Genomic DNA, 15,890 nt, shown 5'->3' with positions numbered 1-15,890 from the left:
TGTAGTTTTAAATTAGATTACGTGTTTTGAGAAGTCGCGTAAATCCACATTTGGACGGACGGACACAGATTGACGTTGAAGTTTAAACAATATGTACCTGATAGACTTGAGAGACATAATTAATTCAGTTAGCAAATTGTGTCTTAACAGCCTTGAAAATACATTTAAATATGACTTAAATATTGTATTTTAGCTTCATTTTCACCATAGTGACTGATCTTCAGTTGTAATAGTACAGCATTAATTATGAAAATATGCCACCTGTGTTTTAAGTTGTACATTCAATAAAACAAACAGAATGTCAACGTCCCGACTCTTTCTGCATAACGATCACAGAGCAGCCTGGTGCAATCGAACTTTTGTTATCAGTTAAATTACATAGCGAAGAAATGATAAAACGAACGCAAAACAACCTCTTTTTCGGACTTTTGAACTACCCATGCATTAGGACTATGGCAACAAACCAACAACTTAGGGTTAGAACTAATATATTTTACTTCACAGCTTTGCATAAAACATGTTCGTGATTTTTATTATAACATACATGTATTAATAATATTTAAACGGATATTTATCAAGTTCATTACTGTTAGTAAAATGGTAAGAGGGATCTACAATTTTGCATTCTTTTTGTGTTCTTATAGAAGGAAGGAAAGACAATGCTAAAGCAGTTCTCATTCTGGTTCCAAATATTGTTAAACATTCATTGTTCCATGGCACTGAACAAAATGTTGCAAGCATGTTCAACGTTTAAAAATAGGCATCTGAAGTCACCAATATTCAAGGAAGCTGACAATTATAATAATGTTAATGTACAGATGTTTATCATACAAATTCAAGTAAGCTAAGTTTTATCATCCATTTGAGTAGCACAACACTGTAGCACACAAATGTATATGTCTTCTCTTTTTTTTTCATATTATGTGCCTTTCGTTTGTATACAACGCAGTATTTGAAAGATGTCTGAAACCTTTTGTTTTTATAAATCTAACAAATGTAGGCTGGTCTCATGTTGTGATGTGAATTCAAAGTAGTGCTGCTCGACTCGAATCTATAGTGTATGCACCATATTGTTGACTTAAAGTATAGACATTATAAATGTACAATATTGGGAAAAAAACTTTCAAAGCCAGACTGCGTTGGGGTACGAGCTGTACCTCTTACATAGACAAATAAAATTTTATGTATTTTACATTGTATCTGCCTTTATTACTGCTTAGATGTATCATTTGACGACAATGAATAGTAATGTTTCACATGCGACCGTTCTGAATTGCATGTACGTCTGTGAATGTCAAAAATGATGGCATAATTAACTGTTATACTTCAAGCCGCTACGCACGCTACTCCCTACTCCTGAGAATCACCGCCAAGGAAAGGCTGAAAATTGCAAATACATTAAATGTTTAAACATATGTGTTCTCCGATGCCCCTGGAATAAATACAGTGTAGCAATGAGGTCTTGATACTTGTAATAATCAACGAGTCAGTTTAAATTAGCATGCAGTATTTATAGGGCATGCTCAATTATTCAGAAAACGGAAGGTCGTTGCATTTTAAATATCTGTAAGCACAGTCAAACCTCAACGATTCAACAAATTAATGGGAATTACTGAACGATTTAATCCCGAAACGTGCGCAAGTAAATTGCTATATACATCATAACTAGCTCAGCAGCTGGACTAACAAAATAAGCAATCACAGATACATTTAAATATCAGTCATTATTACACAATATCTGGTGATATATTTTTATTTTCTCTTTCAGATCAACCATTCAAATTAAAGAAAAAGCATACACGCATCTCAACCTGTGCATCACGGGTACCGTTTTCCCCTGTAGTGACATGGTGAGTGATATGGACATTGTCCACCTTGTCAATAATTGTCCGATTTTCAGTTCTGCTCTCGTTCTTGATTCTGATGCTTTTTCTATAATAAACAAATGAAACGTTGGGAATTCTAAGACACGAAGAAGCGATATTCTTAGGATGTTAAGGAAAATGAAAGATAGTACAAATTTACCGTTTGTTTTTCTTTTCAGAATTGTAATACTTCGCAAAAATAAAATCAGAAGACGAACAAACAAAAATGAGATAGTCTACCAATCAAAGTTTTTGATATATGAGTGACGAATGACATGATACTATTGAAATTATTCTTTCAGTAAACAATACCTCAGAAGTGAATATATTTTGTTTGTATAACTTTTCTTTACCTAGACATTTTGAAATCTGCAGGTTTAATACTTCATTTATCTCAAATTTTTCTGTGCGTTATTCCAGCATGTCAGTGTATCGTCTTTTTATTAACAGTATTTCATATTAATTTGCAATAATATTATGTTTAGATTTTTTATAAGTACATGTACATACGCTTTGTGTTTCGTTCGATATGCCCAAAACAGAACACCAAACGCGACGGCAAGAGTAAGCGAAATAAAGAAGCCTGTTACCAAACCTGAAAAATAAATTTGATTTGAAAATGACACATCATTTCTTAACTATGTTCATTTAATTAGTACGTTCAGTATTACATACTCTCTGTCAGTTGTTCGCAAGTAAGCACGACTTTGATAAGCATTTGTTATTAAATAAACATGACGTATAAGTGTAAACCATGTATCACTTTAAAAGCTCTTATATTGATATCGAAATTACCTGCAATCAAAATAGCGCTCGAAGTTGTTTTTTCATGATCGTCTGCATCATTTGTTCGAACCCCTGGGCTCTGAAATGATAAAAAAGAAAATCAGATTAAAAGAGTTATTTTGTTACTACGGAGGTCCTGCTAAAAGTTCCGTCACTAATGGGTTTCCGTAAGTTTATCCTAGGTTTATCCCAGGTATTTTTAAAACGCTTCATTGCACTTGAATGGAGTGTCCAATAGCTAAAAATACATGTTAAGTTTGTGCAAATTGCTTTTTCAAATACATGGAGTCATACACACTAACCAATTTACTTGTCACATTGTGAAATGAACGAAAAGACTGAAATCCGTAGCTATTAGTCTTGTTATAGATTAAAAGCAGATATTTGTCTGTTATGTATGGACTTCGTACCATTTCAATAGGTGTGTTAAAGCTTTCAAAGCTATGAAATCATCTGTAAATCTGGTAGGCCTAAAACAAGGCAAACATTCTTGGTGTAAAAGTTATAGTCGAACAGGATAGTCGATTGTCGATGAAAGATTATAGCCAGTTGTACTGGCATATCAGAAGGCAGTGTGCAAACAATTCTGAAAAAAGTCTTTGGACCTGAGGAAGGCTTGCAGTAGGTGCGTATCTCATTTGCTCAATGAGGGACAAAAACAACGCCTAAAAGTCTGTGAGTATATCATCAAAATACAGAAATATTTCATAAACTAACAACATCTGTACAAATAATCTACCTGTCCATTACATGTTCTACCGTACTGTCCCGTACGACTGATGCATAAAATATTCTCAAAAAGTTGAATGTCAGTTGTAAAGAAATAAAAATAAACAATCGCTGAAAACTACATTCCATCCAGTTATTTGAAATTTTAGCACTGTAACATGATTGTAGCTGCGTCAAAAGAAAGATATGTAACAGTACTTCGAAATGGTAAGTTTCATAAGGCGATGAACTGTCCGAAAGTGTGGACCCTTTATTTATATCAGTAAACTGACAATTGTTTTGTAGGGTAATATGGCACACATAGGCGGTGCTGTTGTTTTCATTCCCAGGGCTTACGGAAATATTATCTGGAAAGAATTTTTTTTTAATATAAGCCAAGATGTTTTCTTGGCAGCGCCATTTATCAGTGGTTCCAAAATAAACCAAAAGAAGACTATTTATCGCTTTTCTCGATTGGGTTAAACGGTTACAAAATGTGTTTTGGTAAAGGGGGAATACTTTTAAGGTTTGTAATAAAGATAATTTTGATAAAACGTAGCACTTCAGAATTCTGAACCCAATTACAGAACTTTTTGCAGGACCCTCGTATGACGACATGAGTACAGATTTTGAACGAACTTTCAAGATTCATATTTGTTATAAATAAGAATATGAAAGAAATTTGCACTACAGATCACAAGTTGCTATGGAATGAAAATTACATTTATATCATATATTATACAGTCTAAATAAGAATCTTCTAATTACGATCAGACCGATATAAAAGAACGATATTTCTAAGTAGGAAAAACATGTTGCATCATGAATAAAACATTTATATTCATTGTAACAGTATTATTATGTGAAAAATATCAGTATCAAGCATGTTAAAAAGCCCAAGCATCAGTTTCATTTTTTGATAATCTTAATGAATTACATTGTATTCACAAGTACCATCAGATCAACTTATCACGAAAGACAATTATAAGAAGTCATGCTTCAAATGATAGATTTAAACGTCAGTGGTACATCAAAAAATGAGGACTAGTAATTGTTCAAAATAGACATTATTGTATATAAACAAAATTTAAAATACCGGTCCAAATACCATGTAGAAAGAAAGAAAAGCAAATCAAAACACTGAATGAACAAGACGAGAACATGCAGTAAATAACCGTACCCTGAATACATAATAATTTTATGCAATAAGCAAGGCCATGTTCATGCAGTACATGTACGAATCATCATCAAAATGCAAAGCCATGCTGATGCAATACACTTCAAAATATAAATCCGCTGTAATGAAAGTTAGTTGTCAAATCTCTCAATCTTTGGGGACATAACAAGAAATGCGAATATTACACTAATATTACGGCAAAATACTATTTCAATGACATCTAAATGCCCTTTAACTTACATTTATACTTCGAAGCAACAGTATATAACAAAAAAAAAAACAAAGAAAACCAGACTATACATAGCAGTACACCTCCCCTCTCAAAAGAAATACTATTTACTACTGGTGTTGCCACTGACAGGGTATATGCAAAAAGACAACAGAGTTAAATACTACGTGCATATAACCATGTCTGTGATAATTTGCAAGTGTGAAACAAAGAGAATTAAACGTAATATGCACGTAAAGAGAATATTTTAATAAACAAAAACTGCCTGCAATCATGTTTCCATAGAATGTTAACATTTATATAAAGTAGCAAATAAAAAAAAAAACAATAATATATGGAAGTAGAAATCTGCTCATGTGGGGATGTCATAGCATATCAATTTTCAAATGACGTCAACAGTTTGTTTTAGAAATGAGATCAGAATCGTATATGTGTCCGAATAAGATATGATATCTGAATGTCCCGATGGAAAACGGGAATGGAGAGGAAACACAATTTACGGGGTGTTTGCTAGAGAAAATACAATATAAATACTCACCATTTCAACATGTTCAACAATCGCCGGACAAGTGAATAGCATGGAATATTGAGATGACAGCATTTTTGTCTCTATAACATGCAGATACCACAACTTTGTGTTGTATTATGTTTACCGTTCAAGCATTTTATGACACTGGTTCGAAGTGTTCTAGTAAAATCTGAATTGATGTCAAAGCTTTTTCTAACCTGTGGTGTTTGGCACTGACTGAAAAACTGTGACAAATTCTAATATTCTTTAAAAAAAACGTTTAGGATGTAGTTGACTCTAAAAGCTATACCCTGATTTAAAAATTTATTCGACGAGAAATATGATTTGCACAATTAGCTTTAAAACCTTAGTTAAACACTGAGTAAGTTTGATTTAGTCGTTACCATTACATATCCAGACATAAACATCGCTTTTACCTGGATTTCAAGTAAGATCGAGTTGTATATTTATGAACAAGCCCGATTGCCAATCACTAAAAGAAAATTTTCTTTGATAAGCAATTAAGTTCCTAGCATGTAAAACAGTAAAACGTTTGTTCTTAATATTTATACCGTTGTGACTTATATTACTGGTTTGTAATCAAGCTAATATCATTGATTTTTCCTCGAAACAAGTAAGATCTTTTAGAAAGAAAAGCTAAGGAATAATATATTAATCTCTATGATATACCAGAAGATGTATGTTTAAAGTTATGAATGCATAAGACTAAGTGAACATAAAATATGAACAATTTCACACAAGTATCAAATTTTTCAATAAGTAAAAACTAATAGAGTATAAACTGTTTTGGTTCCACTCGTACATATAACTGAAAGATGCTCACAGTTTTTCTTTAGTTACAAACAAATGTTTCACCTGAATATGAATTACTTTCGACGTTTAAAATATCCTAGTTAATCGTAATTATTTTCTCTCATTTAACCGATTCAAGGATAGTCACTTTCGAGTTGCATAACTAAACTTGTAATAATTCTGGACCTAGATTTGACCGAGATACATGTTCTGTATAAGTATGGCTGGGATAAAAAGACACAATAGATTTATAGAAACTTGGCGCCGCTGCAAATTTTCATAATCTTCTACAAATCCTATGAAAATATGCTCTAATAATTAAGTGGATACTGTTAACTATTGCAATTTAAGCAAATTAAAGGTAAGCATTCCCACGCGAATGAGAGTAGCCAGTTGGTTATCGAACTTGGCAAAGATAGTATGCCCATACACATCCTGACCAAGGTTAGTGAACCTTGGATAAGAACTAACATAAGTAAGATATATGGTCCTGGTTGTTATTAAACTTGACTCGGATATAATTCTCATAAGCGTTCGAAGATAAGCGAGAAAAGCTCGAGTTAAAAAATGGACACTGTCAGTGATTGCATTTTAAGGAAAGTAGTTATGGACCGAGTGTGACACACTTCTCTAGCATTACCGACCTATTCTCAAAAAGTAACTTCGAACTTCCCCACAATAATCAAAGGTGGAGAACGAATGATTTCAGACACAATGTCATCTGTCAAATCATCATGGGCAACATACGCCGCAATCGGGGATCGAACTCGCGATCCGTAGATCTGTGGTATCCTTATTGAGGGGGCGGGTTTATCAATTATGTACTCACAATGAACCCAAATAGACGGAACGGGACAGAATTATTCTAATCTGGCTAAATATGCTCCTGTTGGTACAACAGCTACATTTCACTCTAGCCAGTTCGTTCATTTAATCATCGTTTTTACTTCTCCATACATTTTCTTACATTTGTTTGCAAAATAATATCTCCTCACCTACTTTATTTTACTCTATTTGAGCCCGCCCACTTAGCTCATTAGGTAAGAGCGTCGGTCTACGGAATACGGGGTCATGAGTTCGATCCTCGGACAGGGCGTATGTTTTCCGTGACTATTTGATAAACGACATTGTGTCTGAAATCATTAGTCCTCCACCTCTGATTCCTGTGGGGAAGATGGCAGTTACTTGCGGAGAACAGGTTTGTACTGGTATAGAACCGAGGAACACTGGTTAGGTTAACTGCCCGCCGTTACATGACTGAAATACTGTTGAAAAACGGCGTTAATCCCAAAACAAAACAAACAATTTACTCTATTTGATATTTACAAACCTGCGTCGTCATATCGATTTCAATTGGACCCTTGTATTCGGTTATCGACCTGCTTGTTTCTTGTCTGTGCTCTGTAAAACATATCTAAAAAGAAGTGTGCCTTGCTTGGAAGAAAATCAACTGCAAAGCCAAATATGTTTTCCCGCAATGAAAATCAAAATAATTTTTTGTGCATAAAATCTTTACTTGAAAAAAGTAATCATTATCGCCTCAAACGTATATGTGTTACATGAAATGATATCCAATAAAATAGGAGAAAGCATTTACGAATACGGGGAAGAAAGCTCAGAACATCTCAAATAACTGCTTAAATAGGGCAAAGCAAAATAAATGAGTGCGAGAACCACTCCAGAACAAAATATACATGACTGTCACCGCACATCTGTATAGTGTTAATAATGCCTTCATCACATTAACACTTACAGTCATCACCATCATAAGTTAAGATCAGCTGTTAAAATAAATTCGAACATAATTTGTTACGTTACCAGAAATATATATATACTGCACTTCGAAAAAGTTGTCTTCCATCAATATATATTTAACAATTATGAGAAAGAAAAAAAAACAACAGAAAGCATTTCAGTGAGCCGGTATTAAGTACACAATAGCACCTGACATACAGAGATATTTTACAAAATAGTCAAATGTGTAATAATAAGACACTTTTAAAACTGGGTAACAACAGGATATTTATAAAATTTTCTGTGTGTTTGAATAACAGTTTGGGATATATTCAACTTATATTTGAATAAATAAATGTTGCAAATATTTAGTCTGAGATCCTATGCAGTTATAAAAATTCTGCAATGGCGTTAATTCAACCTGTCTGTAAGAACAATTTGCTATTCTGCAATCGTCTCTTCAAGATTTCGTAAATACCGAAGTCCACAAGAGTTTCAAGAGACCTTTCAATCATGAAATTGAGTTTTTTTAGTTTTAGGATGACTATTTCGCAACGACTTCTGGAAAAGGTTAAGCACAGCATCGTTCATTGAATAGTTCTGTGTAAATTTATTTCAAAGTCGGACAGGTTGTTTTGGACAAGAATATGTTTTAAACTTTTCACTTTATCCATAGAAAGAAACGTGAACGTACCCAATGAAGATCGTACCTTTTTACAAATCTAATCAACATAAAAAACTTGGAAAAGGGTCACACAATGATCTCTTTTGTGAAAAACTTCAGGCTAGCGGTTCCTCACAAGAAGGATATAAAAATTGCCAATAAATGCATATAGTTAAAAGTCAACAACTCGAAGGCGCATGTTTAAAATCATTACTTCTAAATCAGTGCAATACTTTTAAATGGATAATTTGGAGTAAAGGAAACCCAAATATAGCTTATTAAAACAGACATAGCTCTTTGACTTTTACCCAACAAACTAGTACCATATTTAGAGAAATTTTTAGTAACTGCAAATTAAAATGTTGAGAGAGAGAGAAATAGATGATTATAGAACCGTATACTTAACAAAATGTTCAGCCCTTTATTAAAAAAAACAATTACAACGGTAACTGGAAAATTGTATGCAGAATACATACAGATATCAACAGAAATATTTTAATAACTGTTTGGTACATAATTACACATCTTCCTAGGTAACAAGTTTGCATGAATGTATGATAATTACCTTTTTCAATGCTGTTTTCCTCTTTTCCTGGTAAATTGTCAGCCCTTAAATGAATAAGACACATATATATGAAATGTATCCTTGCGTTAATGCTAGAAAATTTAAAAGATAAATTTTACAATCTCTATTTAATTTAAGGAATACGACAAAAAGCAAATGCAAGCAAATGGTCACAACAATACCTAACAGACAAACGCGTGGAAAGGAACAAACAACCATCGGATTTTCGACTGCGAAAAATACTGGTTATAAATCTTTAACGCCTTAACTGCGATTAAATGAAACAAATACGATTGTGTAAAAACCATTGTGTAAAATACAGACTGTGCATGTGTCGATTTTACTTGCATTCGTATATAGGCCGCAATACGTGCATGCATCCAATAGGGGCGATTTAATGTTGACATTCGTATGATAACAATTAGAACTGAATTATATTTATGTTTCATTTGAAACGGTTATACGAAACTAGTGCATACAATGAACATGGAATCAGTATGTGAATTATGACTTTTTGTTAATCATGTAATTTTAAGTCATTTTCAGTTGTGTATTTCTTATTTCGTACTTTCTGATTTAGTATTTATGGTAATATGTTTTAAATATGTAAAAGAAAGTTTGATGCACATTTAATTGTTATTGTAATTTACTGGAAATGCCGCATTAGCTTTTTTGATCTTACCAATTCTGACTCTGTACTTTACACAGAAAACCATCATGTACATCTCGTTTTAAGCCTTCCTTACAAGGCAATACACACGTGCCATCTGAAATTATACTTACATTAATATATGTAAATCCTACCAGTCAGATTTCTTGCATTGTAAAAAAAATAATTCATGCGTTGTAAATAAAAGAATATTTAGGTCTATATTTGCAATATTCTTGATAGCGTCAATTCATCATTTCCTAAATACTATGATATGCAGTTCTATATAATCTGTTTTATAACAATGTTAACTTAATTGCCGTTCTTAGTTCTTTATGCGCTAACCTGTTTTAATAATATAATGTACCTTCTTTTTTAGAAAAGTGTGCCATATAATAATGAACTAGATTCAGACAATAATTATGTGCTTTATCTAAAAGATGAAAATGGAACTAAATTACTAGGAAGTGGATATTTCCCAGTGGCACAAATGTTGACATCAGAGACGCTAGTACAGAAGTAGGGAAAGTACTTGAATTCCTCGCCATACTCAAGAAGAAATTTGCCATCCATATTATAAAAACCCTTTTCAAAGTCACAATAGATCCATGGCGGTGATATATTGTTCCCCTCTGAAAATATGGCATATTTTGCAGGCAAGTCTTTGATATCTTCATATCTGTTTTCGCATGCGTCATAACAGATGGATTTTTCCGACTGGTACTTTCCCTCTGGACATTTTACTTCCTCCACTAAAACCACATCGGAATCAGTACTGTTCAGCCATGCTCTTCTTCTATATCCTGAAAATATTAAAACAATGACCCTCTTTCTTGTCATAGGCATATAAAGAATATACACAAAAGAACATGGCGTCTAAGATTCGAGCGTACATTAGATACATACCTTTCGGGCATGTGAGACCCTCAGGGGAGCAGATATGAAACATTCCACCATCATCACCGCTGACACAAACAGGCTTAAATCCTGGGTTACACAGATCAGCAAATCCGCAGTAGTCAATGTAAGTTTGAGCCAATTCTTCGTCCGTTTGGCATGTCCTGGATACAATCAAATCCCTGTAGTTACAATTTGATGTTACGAGCAGTCGGTATTCGTATAAGCCGCGTCTTTCGGGATCTTGCTGGATGGGAGCTGCGGCCGTCGGAGCTAATCCAGACAGTATCAAAAAGGCTAACATAAACGCCTGGAAAAAATAAACTGTATTTCATTTTAATAATTAACAGACTATTAAAGAAATAAACACAGTTAGTGTTGGAATAATTAAAACGGCTTCATATCGAAGCTTTTTCGCAAATTCCTTAATCAAATGATTTTCCTACATGAAACTTTTATTTGATTGTTAATAAGGAATCCGCAGGAAAACCCACATTAAAAAACGCTGCCGCTCATGCTATCCATCTCTAAATGATGTTAATGGAAGCTGTTGATATATTAACATGTTTTATTCAAAAAGAGTGTGAAAACTAAATTCAAAATCAGAGAACGTATTACAGATTAAGAAAAGTTTTTTTAGCTTGAGGACAATGAGAAACTAAAAAAAATGAATAAAACGAGAATATCACTTAAGATTTAACCTTTTTGGATGGTTTCACCGCCAGTAGTGCACCAGCTGTAAAGTCAAATTCAAAGGTACAGGATACTTTTGCTTTCGTACTTTGTTTGTTTTCTTCGCAGGTGATTATCTTCCTTCTGGTACATATTCTTCTAGTTTTGACCCTTTTCCTTTTTTGCCCATTTTGCTAAAAAAAAATAAAACATTAGCATTAAGCTATTGTTAAATAAATACAGCTTAATTAAGATGAAGTGTTATCTTCTGTAATCTCTGTTAGTGTTGAATCAAACAGTTGTAGTAGCCAGCAATAAAAAGATGTGTATGCAATGTTCAATGCATTTTTTGAATTGTAGAACAGCTTTTGTGCATTTTGACATGTATTTGGAGATATATCTCCGCTAACTAAAATTCATTTATTTACTTATGATTGTGAAAAAATGTGCAGACCTGTGTCATCGGGCCTTACAGGTAGCTATGCTTAGGCCAAAATATTTTAGTAGCTGATCGATCTTTCAGTAAACTTTGTTAAGCTTTATGTTTATTCTAATTCTATTCTATTTCAAATGAAAATACTACGGTAACCTCATTTTTTAAATCAACATTTTTATTGTAGTCAACGTTGTCCACGGGAATGATAATGCTCTCATCAGAATCTGAATATTCTATCGCCTTGACTTCATCTTTCATTGTGTCATTCCCTATACTATTGTCTTTTCCTGCAAATATTATTGAATATAAATTATTCAAAGGACCTGCTGTGAACAAATTATCGTAGTGACATGAATAGCCTAGTCAGAGGCAGGATAAATTATGACAACGTACAAAACCTGAGAAAGCAGAAATGATAAGGTACAATATTTTAATAATAGCATATTTTTCCAAATTTCACATTAAGACATTCACTTACTCAATATATTTACAAATTGAATAGAAAGCATTCGAATTACATTTTTTTTTGTTTTGTTTTGTTTTCCGTATCTTATTCTAAAATCATTGATTTTACTGTTTTGTTTTAATGAAATACATAAAGATGACTGTCACACACCTTTACTCTTAAGTAATTTGCTGTTGTCAATGACTTCTTTCGTTGTATCTGGCTGTGAACTCTTATCTGTCCATGTTAATGTCTTGCACTTTTCTGACATAGAGTTCGCAACAACGTCATGCGTAGCTGCATTGAATGCACTTGACTTGCAAATTTTGGAGAGGTCAAAATATGCATAACTTTTGTAATTATAGTTGCCTTGCATGTAGTCGTCTTTCACACGCTTGCTGTAAATGTGCCAGTAGCGAATTTTTTCCATTGTTGTCGTTCCATGATTCACGAGAATCATCTGTTCAATATAAAATGGCGAACATGAGTACACCGTCGAACTACTGCCTTGGAGATATGAGGATATGCTGAAACTTTTAGTCATTTTGTTAACAATTATAATAGATCCATCACAATAAAGAAATATTTAAGGAATAAAATAGTGCAACAATAGAGTGCATAAAATGGTTACCATAATCAGATAATGGACGCAGGTTTTAACATCAATAAACTCTGCAACCATTCGCGTAAGTCCTGGTAACTCGTTCTCTAATGTCATTGCTTTGAACAATACATCAACAAACACCCAGAGGTAGAGAACAATAGTTGAGATCGGTGTAAAATCGACCGTCGCAGCCATCTTTGATAATAGTCGTTTGTTTTTATATCCAAAGTTAAAGGTGATGTATTCTGCTACTGAAAATAAGCATATGTTACATTCCTATTGAGATTAAGATAAAAATGCATTGGTCAGCTAATGCCGATTTTCATTTTAAATTATTGCCTACATAACCTGCATACTTGCATAAAGTTATCAAATGTTTTGATTAAGGCTTTCATTTATTGCTGCATGACCTTACAGGGTTATTCATACGTAAATATTTGACCACGAAAAAAGCAAATCAGTTTGTTATATTCAAGATAAAAACAGCCGTATTTTCAAAGACCATATTATGGTATCATTGTAAACAAAAGTAGGTTTTTTTTCGATGTTTTGTAGTTTTATATATTTACTAATATGAATATATATTGTTTGCAAGAATAGTTGAATTTGTCAGGAATTTTTCTCCACGTCACCGCACAAGTGATTTAAAAAAAAAACACAGAAATTATGGTGACAAATCTATATTCACGATATTTTCAGTTATAAATAGTCTACGTGTTCACTAAATCCTAAATCTCGGTTCAAAATTTTCGATTTTATCTCTATTCATAGAGACAAACTGGTACGTATTGGTTTGGTGCTAAGTGCTTTTTCACCGGTGATTGTTGTAACCGCCATGAAAAGTTCAAACATTAAATTTAGATGATATATTTTGGTTGGGAAAGAGGCGTGCTAAACATTAAGTAATGCGGAATATGGAATCTATGAAACATTCTTTAAGGTATAATATATCCAAACTTCATAGTTGAAATCATGAACAATTACTTAATATAGTTTATGTAAACATAAACTTAACAAGTTTATATGTATTAACAGTACAATGCATTAGGTTTAAAATAGTACAAACTGTATACATGTATACAATGTACTTCCACTAAACAATTGGATGGTTTTTTTAACTATTTAACTGTCACTACATTCCATTTAACTATGAATGTAGCTCTATATGCAAACTTAATTTATATATTTAGTAACGTTAAATACATTTGATGAGGATTTTATACATTTAGATAAAATATTTTAGTGAAAGATGGCCATTGGATATCATTAATCAATTAGAACCAAGTTGATATTGCTTCTGTTTGTGACAGGTGCGGCAGATGAAAAACGAAAACGGGAAGTGAGATTTTACTGATGTTAACTCAATGATGTGAACGTTATAAAATGCTTTTCCGTTTGTTTTCTAAATCTAAACGAAGTCATGCTTGAAACGTTAAATACAAACGAACTAAAATTTGACTGTTATAGAAACGTGTTAAATTTTATATTTCAGACTGTTATTCAATTTATTCAATTTGAAGTATTTTATTCAATTTGCAGAATTTCAAGGGACAAAATGAAGAAAAGATAAATTTTGATAAAATTTAAATCTGTATATTGTATATATACTAGGTGTTTGTTCAATGTAAGCTCAATGAAACGAAACTTTGACCGTTTCAAGGCGGTGTTCCACTGCGTTTTGTCCTCGTGTGTTTGCGTACGTTGTCGTTGCCTGTTCGTGTGTTGGTCTTGTGCACGTCTGCGAACTTGGCTCTGTTGGATATTCATTCTTTTTTTTTTTTCATGCTTCCGAAGGTGGGCATATTAAAATCGCACTTTCCATCCGTGTGTGCGTCCGTGTAAATTCTTGTCCGGGTCCATAAAGGGATTTTGAAATAACTTGGCATAAATGTTTACCATAATGAGACGACGTGTCATGCGCAAGACACAGACCCCTAGCTCCAAGGTCAAGGTCACATTTAGTAGGGTCTGTTTCGTGTCTGGTCTGTCATTTTGAAAATATTGCTGAAATGTCTAGGTAAGCAGCTCTCAAATACGTAAATATCTGTCATATCAGGCATATACTGACGGTTAATGGCCTTTTGAACGATTTGGCGAAGTCAAAACAATCTCCTGTTACGGACCCCTATGGAAAAAATCCCCATTAGAAAAGAAAAAGAAGTCCACGCGCATACTTTTAGACATGGCGAATCCTGTGCGTGAACCCTAAATATAGACCAATACAAAGGCGACTTTCGCCGTGTACTTTCATTTTTTTTCTTTACTTCCGGGAAAAGCTGAATGTCGTCTGGCTTCTTTTTTCTGTGTTGTCAAAAACATATGCCTTTCGAAGGGGCTTTCTTAATAAATTAAGGGTGTCACAAAATGAATTAAGGATATAACAAAACGGTGAATAAATTGTAAAACGGCACAATATATATAGCACGTACGTATATATTAGTACGATTTTACGTGATACGTGCTCTACTAGTCGCGCCTGTACTTAACTAGAGAATATCTTTAAAATTATATAATTGTACCCAGAAAAATAAAACACTTTTTTAACTATTTGCGTTTACATAATTAAAATGTGTGAAAAAGAAAATCGTACCTGTAGTAGCTGTTTGTCATTAAGCTGGTTTTTCCGATGACAGGTAAATTTATGCGTATGTAATAACTTTTGTGATAAAAATAGTTCGTGAAAATCCAAACCACTTACCTAATTTAGATACCCGGAATACCATTTATTTGGTATTTATAGCTAACTTATAGGCGTTTGGTCATAATAATGCTATATATACTAGTAACTCCGCGCCAAAACACAGTAGTGTATGTAGTACTGATAGAACAGGAGATGATAACGATACTTGTGTCTTTGGTGTAGACCCTAGGCAAACAGACATTCTGATGGGGTTTCATGAATGTTGGAGAAAAACATTGTCTTTATAGTGTGAGCAGGATTTTTATTGTTTTATTTAGTGACCTATAGTTATTGACTGATCATGACCCATATGCGAAATTGACTTCTAAGTTTTTGGTATATGGAATGAAATTTATTGTATATACAAGGTTGTGCTTAAATTCAGACTTAGTAGTTGTTCATCCGAAATGACTGAGTTTCAAACTTAGCTTAGATGTTATCAAGACCATTATTCTGAT

General features: G+C 33.2%; 1 protein-coding gene across 9 annotated transcripts; it reads right to left on the bottom strand.

The window, feature by feature from the left end:
- Nucleotides 1-471: 471 nt before the first annotated feature.
- Nucleotides 472-15,396, bottom strand: LOC123538679 (uncharacterized). 9 transcript variants are annotated; one of them, XM_053535899.1, is made up of 14 exons: nt 15,343-15,396; nt 12,780-13,003; nt 12,320-12,608; nt 11,857-11,990; nt 11,297-11,461; nt 10,605-10,905; nt 10,160-10,501; nt 9,732-9,816; nt 9,050-9,093; nt 7,417-7,487; nt 2,661-2,730; nt 2,376-2,460; nt 1,800-1,932; nt 472-1,380 (listed from the first exon to the last, which is right to left on the bottom strand). In XM_053535899.1, the coding sequence occupies exons 2-14, from the start codon at nt 12,945-12,947 to the stop codon at nt 1,351-1,353; spliced, it is 1,917 nt and encodes a 638-aa protein (XP_053391874.1). In that variant the 5' UTR covers nt 12,948-13,003; nt 15,343-15,396; the 3' UTR covers nt 472-1,350. The 9 variants fall into 9 exon arrangements, 4 of the variants coding, with proteins under 4 accessions (XP_053391874.1, XP_053391875.1, XP_053391876.1 ...); XM_053535900.1 differs by having other exon boundaries at nt 1,812-1,932; XM_053535901.1 differs by having other exon boundaries at nt 11,875-11,990.
- Nucleotides 15,397-15,890: the final 494 nt, after the last annotated feature.

This window comes from Mercenaria mercenaria, unplaced genomic scaffold (assembly GCF_021730395.1).
Source record: "Mercenaria mercenaria strain notata unplaced genomic scaffold, MADL_Memer_1 contig_571, whole genome shotgun sequence".
In the NCBI taxonomy this organism is placed as follows: Eukaryota; Metazoa; Mollusca; class Bivalvia; order Venerida; family Veneridae; genus Mercenaria; species Mercenaria mercenaria.
This window is presented reverse-complemented; position numbering and strand designations above follow the sequence as displayed.